The 8,627-nt window shown below is 37.9% G+C and overlaps 2 protein-coding genes across 2 annotated transcripts; both read right to left on the reverse strand.

Annotated features, from left to right (window-relative positions):
* Window positions 1–2,378: 2,378 nt before the first annotated feature.
* On the reverse strand, window positions 2,379–4,640 carry LOC131438695 (uncharacterized). The gene is made up of 3 exons (XM_058608871.1): window positions 4,520–4,640; window positions 4,262–4,458; window positions 2,379–4,199 (listed from the first exon to the last, which is right to left on the reverse strand). Exons 1-3 carry the CDS (start codon window positions 4,587–4,589, stop codon window positions 3,027–3,029), a joined length of 1,440 nt encoding a protein of 479 aa, XP_058464854.1. The 5' UTR covers window positions 4,590–4,640; the 3' UTR covers window positions 2,379–3,026.
* Window positions 4,641–6,790: 2,150 nt separating this feature from the next.
* LOC131437658 (facilitated trehalose transporter Tret1-like) lies at window positions 6,791–8,627 on the reverse strand. The gene is made up of 3 exons (XM_058607150.1): window positions 8,500–8,627; window positions 8,239–8,435; window positions 6,791–8,180 (listed from the first exon to the last, which is right to left on the reverse strand). Exons 1-3 carry the CDS (start codon window positions 8,567–8,569, stop codon window positions 6,990–6,992), a joined length of 1,458 nt encoding a protein of 485 aa, XP_058463133.1. The 5' UTR covers window positions 8,570–8,627; the 3' UTR covers window positions 6,791–6,989.

An 8,627-nucleotide genomic window follows, 5' to 3' on the forward strand; every position in this document is an offset into this window, starting at 1 on the left:
ACGTACCACTCGCACGCCATTCCGGATGCCGGGGAAAAATTCCGCTATACTTCTCTTTCGATGGAAACTTCACCGTATTGCGACATGATTTCCCGAACGCACTGATCGCTGGACTGCGGGGGAAGGTCATGCACGCGTACTTGTATGGCATTGTCCACCATGTGCACAGGAATTTTGTATTTAATGTTGTCACACTCAACGCTGTGCACCTCGTTGTTATCCGAAGCGAATGCAATTGCATCGCTTTCACGTTTAAACATAATGTACACACAGTTAGACGCCTTGTTGAATTGAATATCAGTTACATTATTAGCGTCTAGATGCATTCGTTCTTTAAGTAAGATTTCAATCTCATTTGCTGCTGGTCTAACTTTGCAACGCTTGAAATCTATACAAATTGAATTTGGCCTTGTTGGCCAAGTTTCAGGCTTTGTTAAATCGTATTTGCCCATTTCGTACACTCTATTGTTCACTGCACTGTATTGTCTTTGTTTCTTTTGCTTCGACCGCAAACGATTTTGGACTGTGTTGGCTGAGGTGCGAGCACGAACTGTAAATTTTTGGATTGTCTTTAATAAATTTGGAACTATTTTTTCCCGTACATTACAGCTGATATAAACACGAAAAGACCGAAATTAGCATTTTGGCGCAAAAAATTAGTTAATTTTCTGATTTTAGTTAGTTATTTTGTTAGACAACAAAAAAAAATCTTACTTTGTTTAATTTTGATTTTTTAATTCTCATTCCCTTAATAATAATAATAGAATATTTGTTGAAATGGCTGTTTTCTAGTTGAATTCACCAATTAAACGTGCTGTCATTTCTTAGCTAAGGCACACTTCATTTCCATTCAACTAATTTTTAATGGCGCACTGTCACCGAAAAAACATTAACACCGTAATGACTACTAGCCACTAGATAGCACACTACTACCGAAAAAAAAATCAGTCGCGGTTGGCTTTTCTATATTGGCAGGTATAAATACGATGTTGTATTGGAGAAAAATACATAAACGAAACATAAACTTCTTCTTGAATATTTTTCTTCTAAATCGCTATTTTCTTCATTCGACTTCGCGAAATCTACTCTTTCACTGAAAACTTTGAACACTCGGAAAACGAAAACCGAATACAAGTAGGACACCGGATGGCGTAGCCCGGAAGGTTGGAAAATACAAAAAACATCATTTGACATATACAATTAGAGTGCAACATTCGAAACTCACTTCACTGTTCCACGTAAAAACATTATTACGCACAATCGCTTCAAATGCGCACAAATTCTGAATAAATCCACTTTCCACTAAGAGTTTACGTCATTTTTACAAATCGGTTTAGAAATTTATATATGGACATATCGTAACACATGCGAAAAACATCTAAACGATTTGCAAGCAGTTTCAACAAGACTGTCATTTTTAGCTTTTTAATGGATTGTTTTGCTTTGACACTACTGATGAATTTTTGGCTAATAAACTTGTTAATAAAACCCATTTCATTTTTGTTTTTTTTGTGCTGTCCTTCAGTAATAATGGTGATAGATAAATAGAAACAAATTTTCTGATTTTAACAACAAAATAAGTTGACAATGAGAATTTCGTGTTGGATTGAAATATTGTTGGTTTGTGTCCAGGATATTCGCCAACTAAACACATTCTCTAAAAATAAGAGTTTTTTTCAGCAAAGTAAATTCTCAATTTTAACTAATTTTATAGTTATTTTGGAAATTTTGTTGTTAAAATCAACTAATTCAAAAACAGTAATACGATTTAGGCGCAGAGCTAATTTCGGTCGTTCCGTGAAATTCAATCGATTGGTTTACAAAAATGCTTAGCTGTATATAGCATTCTTCAAATACTTCTAATATTCTATAATTTCTGTGAAAATATCGAATTTTTTGAGACATTTTCAGTGCAGTTGAAATTTATTTCTTCTAAAACAAATAGCTGGTATCAAATGCCATCTATTGGTATATAAAAATGCATATGGAGTCGCTTTGAATTTAAAGATATGTCGAAAATACGAAGTTTTCGATAATTTATGCTTGGACTTTTGGTTACGTTTTTGATCATAACTTTCATTAACAAAGTGTAATTGAAAATATTTCTGTTCCATTTATGTTACGATAGACGTATCTGTCTAATGATAACCAATTTTTCAAAATCGAACTTCTAACAGCTGGAATACGGCCAGCCAAAGCCAAAAGCCGATGCAATTCATGAAGATCTAACATATCAAATGAAGAAAAAATCTATTTAAGTTGTGAAGTTCAAGAAATCGTTTATTTTTAATGCTTTGAATTGTAAACTTATGTAAATTTGAATTGTAAACTTATGTGCATCTATAGAGACGTAATTTTACATGATTTTTTTCGTAGTGTGTGGTTATTTAAATACTAGAATATTATTCTTCAGACCTGAGACAAAAATTTTGCTTCTCCTAAAGAAGACGAATATTGCACGATGGGTTAGTCGTTGTCTTTCATGCAGCCTGTCTGAGTTTGATCCCAACCTCGCATAAAGGATCCGAAAATCAAAAAGAAGTAAAAGTTGAGTTCTGAACCGAATTGGTCTCTTCATTCGTACGAAACAAATGGTTTGCCATACTGTAGACAAATGTAAAGCTTCATCCTAATCGGAACAAGTCAATCCTGTTTATTCCACGTATGAAATGGTTACGATAGATAAAGAACACTCCAAACCTTAAACCAGGTGAAAAATGATTAAAAAGTAGTGTTTTTTTCAAATCATTGTTATAACTAAAAATCACTCCAATTTGCTTTATCAATAAAAACTCGATGGCTGGATTAACTTGGAATCGGATAAAAACATATTTTCCCACCTTCGTTTTTCGGGCAAACATGATGAAGGAAAAATGGCATGCATCGATGGAACGTAACTAATAACATTAACCAGTAGCTGATTGATTTCCTTATCACACGCTGGTAGAAATCCACACACTGGTATCTTTACCGATAAGTCGAGTTTTGTTGATAGATTTTCGATACACAATTTGTACACAACATATTTAATAACTGAGATTATCTTTCGACGCCTCACCCGTTTCGTAGAGGGACTCTTTGCGAGCAAATGCAGCCCTTGATTGTCGAAGGGACATTTTTTTCGTTTCCGGAAGAAATGCGTACAGGACAATAGCAATCAGCATTAGCGGTATTCCACATACTAGAAGAATGCCTCCATAAATGCCGGAATCCGTGTGATTCAATGAAAATGTTAGAGATATGATCAATATTTGAGCACAATGTTCCACTACCTGTACAACGGCTACTGAGAATGCTTTCTTTCGCGTGGGAAATGCTTCCGATAAATGAACATCCGGAACCAAAGTAACCCCTGTACCTGCTACGAAAGCAAACGTTAGAAAGATGGACGCTGCTACATTTTTATCCACGTTATCCGTCACCAAGTAAACGATCCCCATAGCAGTCAGAATAGCTCCGCTCAGAAAAGCTGACAGGGCCTGTTGTGGTTTCCGACCGATGATATCTACCAGATATACAAATACGAGTCCGAAAAAGATTCTTATAGCTAGAATAATTGCACCCGATATGCTGTAATACGGCATGTCGTATAACTGATCGACAACATTAAGCTGAATATGGTTGACTGCGGCATTGAAGGATAGAACCGCTGCTATCTTGCCCAAACATAGAAATAGAAGTGGTCTCCAGTTTCCGTCGCTCAGTATTGATTGTGAAGCAAGTGAGTCTTCATGTAGCATAACTTTAATATCAATGTAGGCATCCCGAATCTCTATAGTTTCTCGACATTCCAACGTTAGTTTCATCAGTGACTGTATCGCTTCAGCGTCTCGTCCTTTCTGCACCAAAAATATCGGTGATTCATAGGTCATAAATTGACCAATCAAAGCTGCTAGCAGAGCAAATGTAATCCCAGTAATACCGATGATTCGATTTGCTTCCAGGTTGTGATCAGTCAGAACAACCGGACTAACTGTTCCGTGTGCTAGTATTCCGAAGAACAGAACATGGTTGATGGACGCTATTGCCACGCCGCGAAATTCTTTTACGATCACTTCTCCTCCGTGAATCAAAACTACTAAGTAGGCTAGTCCATAGGCCGATCCTGCGAAGAAACGAGCGAAGGCAACACCAACTATGCTTTTAGGGACGATTATCTGCAGTGTGCTGGCCACGGCGATCAACATTAGGTAAATTCTCTGTGGCATAATGTAACAATTGTAATATTACAAGAAACAGAGGGATTTGTACGATAACTTACCGAAAGAAGAAGCTTTTCCAAGTGATTTACGAGAAATGCCCCGGCGAATGAGCCCAATACTGCTGCTACGTAGAACAGATTGACGATCAGTAATATAACGGATTCTGATTGATCGAAAGTCCAAGTTTCATATCGGATATGTACGTTAAAAATGCTACTTCCTACGAAAATTCCGCACAAAATGAGGGTCGTTATACCTAGCAGTAAGAAGTTTGTGATTATTAATTTTGCTCAAGGATCTCAAGCCGTTAATTATACCACTCAGAAGTGTGTTGGTTTGCATCCTGTTCTTTTGGCTTTTTGCGTACCATTCTGCACACCCGACCATTTTTTTGCCTGCCAAAAGTTAATCACAATTGGACTTCTCGTTGGCAGTATTCGTTTTCGACTGGATAACTCATTCTACCGGTTCACCTCGATGACAGGTTGCAACGTAGGTTAGCTGTATCTTATCGGGTCACCACTGTTCTGATAAGTTACGTTAATTTATGACAAACCCGATCATGACATTGATTTCCCAATAATCTTGTTAGTCGCTGATATCTTTTGAATTTCATCTATGACGAAATGCCCGTCACAACTTACCGAAATTCACACGCCAAGTAATGAAAGAGTACGAGTCGTTTGTAAACAGTGCGCATTTTTCTCGCATCATCTCCTTTTCGGCCTTTTAGTCTTCTAATACATTCCAAAAAAAAATGAAAGGTAAGATAAATTTTTATTCATTCATTTGGAATTTTTCGTGTTGCTCTACTAGAAATTTCCTAATTTTCCTTGATAATTTAGGTGTTTCTTTTAAGAGTGAGATGGCTCTACTTATTAGACGATAATTTGTACGATTACCCAATTTTCAAATTTTGATTCACTTGATCGATGTACCTTGCTCGTTGTACTCCTATTCCTCTTGAGCCCACCACATTCAAAGAGAAGAAGTTAGGTTTGTTCAAGAAGAAGAAGTAAGGTTCTGTAGCTACTGTTGAGTGAAAATTAATTTACTTTAGTAAATCAGTTTCTTTAACTAGTGAATCTGTGTGAGCAAAATGATTTTATTTTTTACGCAGATTCATCTAGCGGATGCGGAAAAACCTACTTTAGCGTTTTTGAATGTTTTCCGAAGATTGTAAATTAATTTTCCGAAGATTGTAATATGGCGTACATTCTACGATCTTGCGGCTTCTCTGAGTGCGTACGACTTCCTGCTATAATGTACCTCTGTGTCTCTTTGCTGGTATTCAGGTCGGTAATTACCAGATGGTACTCGAGTTTGTCAACTATCTCGATTCGTGGTTTGGGGGCGGACATAGCGTAATGGGTGAGATCATCGAATTTCACGTAGCCTACCTGGACTCTATTCCCAACTCTGCATAGGAAGTATTTTTGAACTGAGAGGCAAATGACTATAACCTTTATAATTGCAAAAAAGACTCGAATGATCCGTGTATGGAGTCGTAGTATGGGAAGTTAGATTGGAACACGTACATTAAAAATCCAAAGTAGGGATTTTGTATTGAACGTTATCTTACTCGACACGATACACATTATTACTAATCGAAGCATATCTTACATTGTGACAAGTCTCGTTAAGTTTTCAACAACATTATTCGATTCGAAGTAACAGTTATTTGTCAACTCGTCTTCAAGAGTATCAAACCTGACACGAAAGTGAACGATAACACGACATGAAGCCGAGTTGATTATGTTAGCGTTGCCTATGAGTTTATTCATTTTTAAAGTATTCCAAGAGTCGATTTAATCTTTTTTTTTTTTTATTCAATAGTATAATATATATTTTTAGGCACACTGCTTAAGCTCTAAGATGCCAAGGGTATTTCCTAATCTTAATTAACGACTAACTTAAAACTAGAATAGTATCATTAGATTATGTCGTCTAGAATTTTTGGAAAAAGCTTTTAGTTGGCGTTCGGCAGTGGTCGGTGAATTGAATATTGCATGACTTCCAGTTGGTGCTATCTATGGCCGCTTCCTTTCAGTTCGTGTGGGTCCGCGGGAAACACCCCCAGGCTACGAAGGCCCGGCGGGTGGCCCGCATGCTGGTCATCGACTGGAGCGTAGGACCGTAGGCGGTGATGGTGATGTTACGAAGAGATGAAAAAATAAAAAAAGTAAATATTGTGGAAACCGAGGTAAATAGGGGGTATGGAAACAAAAGATTTAATCTTTGTTGAGAGTTTATTTTTCTCACAGCGCATCACGAATTTAAAAAACACACGAATTTTATGGTAAACCATTCGGTCGTAGTACTTAATTTTCACTTGCATCGTAGTTTGACGGGAAATGTAATGAAAACTTGAAAAATAAAAAATAATCAAGCATGCTAACAACTTATCTGACGAAGATAAAATAATTTATTTTGCGAGTCATTTTGGGGCTTTCGGAGGTGTCGTGAGTCAGGACGCAGAAGAAGTCATCTAGAACTTCAGTAATGAAATGATTAAAAATTTCTCTTACGTGCTGCCGGATGAATGAAAATAGTTGATATTACTAAAGTAGTGCGAAGTCATAGATTCATTTTCAACATAAATCAGTGAATTCATATAATAAAATCTATTCCAAATATAACATATTTTGTTAGAAAAAAATGAACTTATCATATATTTCATTGTGGGGTTCCAACAAATGCATATTACTACTTGCTCCTGTGATTCAGGTCTATTCCGTGGATTAGTAACGATTAGTATGAATGAAACATTATCCTAAATAAAACTTTTCAAGTTTCCTGAGAAATCTTCCTCGTATAAGTTGAAGAATGATCATGCGCAACCGGTTGATTCTTTCCACGTCCGCAGAATTTTGCCTGCGACTCCCGTATCGTCATGCCGGTAGTTTCCGGTAACCAATGATAAAACACCGCTGCTAATAGCAAAAGCGGAACACCGCAGACCATCATTACGCCTCCGTGATATCGGCCACTCTTGAAATCGAACGAAAACGTATTGATGATTATCGACATATGCGTAGAGTATTCGTGTGCCTGCACGGAAACAAGCGACATTGCTTTCTTTTTTGTATTGAACGCTTCCGAGCTGTACAAATCTGGGATGGCGGTTAACCCACATGAGGCCACTACTTCGTAGATTATCATGACAATTACGGCTACATATTGATTGACATGATCTAGCACTAGATAAAGTAATCCCATAATGGCTAGGATCATCCCACTAGTGAGTGTTGACAGTGCCATCGGGTATTTCTGACTGTACCTAACGATAAACAACGAAAACACACACCCAAAGATCACTCGAATTGTCATGATAACCAGGCCTGACATACTGTGGTTTGTAGAGCTTAACAGCTCATCCAGAATTATCAAACGAACTGAATTAAGGGCCATATTAAATGTTAGGACGGCGGCAGTCTTGCAAAGTGACAGTAGTATGAGAGGACGATAGTTTCCATCACGGTGAATTTTTCTAGAAGTCTCACCATCTTCCTGTAGCATCGTTTTGAACTCCGTGTAATCTTTTCTTATCTCCAACGTTTCATTCGGTTCCCCGCGCAGTTTCGTCATAGTTCGGATAGCTTCATCGTCACGTTTCTGTTGAATTAAATACACCGGAGATTCGACAGATAGCAACTGACCAAAGCCGGCACCCATTGCGGTACAGATCAATGCTAGTATGCCGCTGAGTCGGTTGGGATCTATGGTGTAGTTATGGTTTGTCATTGGACTAATTAATCCATACGTTAGAACACCGATCATTAGGCAAACGTTTACCATAGATATATTGAATCCGCGACGTTCTTTGGTAGATACTTCGCCACCATGGATCATCACTACAAAGTAGGCAACGCCATGTGCTAGCCCAAACAGAACACGAGCAATGGCTACAGCTACAATATGATCCGGAACAATGATCAATAAGATGCTCGCCACCATCGCCAAGGTCAGATACAGTTGCTGTAGAACAAGAACTGGTTACTGAAAGTTGATTGAACATTTTGCAAGAAATACTCACCGAAATGGTCCTCTTCTCGTATCGACCCACTAGAAAAAGTGCTGCCAATGGTCCATGAACTGCCGCCCAGTAGAAGCAAAGAGTGGTAAGCATGATGAGGAACTCGGTATTACCCTCAGCCCACGCCTGGTTCCGCAGGTTCAGGTTGAATATGCAGGAACCGGACTGTAGACCGGTAGCAATTAGGGTCATAATAGCTGTAATTTTTATTCGAGGCTCTATCACAAATACCCTCTAAATAGTAGAATAACGTTAACCAACCTGTCAGTAAAGTATTGAACTGTGGACTGTTTTTTCGGGTTGTTCTGATCCATTCACTGCAGCTTTCCATAGTGTTTAGAATAAATGGAGATGTCTGCTAAGGTAGGTCTTACTTCCACGTACTTCTG

This window comes from Malaya genurostris, chromosome 3, assembly GCF_030247185.1.
Source record: "Malaya genurostris strain Urasoe2022 chromosome 3, Malgen_1.1, whole genome shotgun sequence".
NCBI lineage: Eukaryota > Metazoa > Arthropoda > Insecta > Diptera > Culicidae > Malaya > Malaya genurostris.

Coding starts and splice junctions, on each gene's coding strand:
- LOC131438695 (XM_058608871.1), bottom strand. CDS start 4,589: ATGGTCGGGTGTGCAGAATGGTACGCAAAAAGCCAAAAGAACAGGATG. Junction 4,459..4,519: donor AACCAACACACTTCTGAGTG/GTATAATTAACG, acceptor TCTTACTGCTAG/GTATAACGACCCTCATTTTG. Junction 4,200..4,261: donor TGGAAAAGCTTCTTCTTTCG/GTAAGTTATCGT, acceptor ATTATGCCACAG/AGAATTTACCTAATGTTGAT.
- LOC131437658 (XM_058607150.1), bottom strand. CDS start 8,569: ATGGAAAGCTGCAGTGAATGGATCAGAACAACCCGAAAAAACAGTCCA. Junction 8,436..8,499: donor GTTCAATACTTTACTGACAG/GTTGGTTAACGT, acceptor TAAAAATTACAG/CTATTATGACCCTAATTGCT. Junction 8,181..8,238: donor ACGAGAAGAGGACCATTTCG/GTGAGTATTTCT, acceptor CTTGTTCTACAG/CAACTGTATCTGACCTTGGC.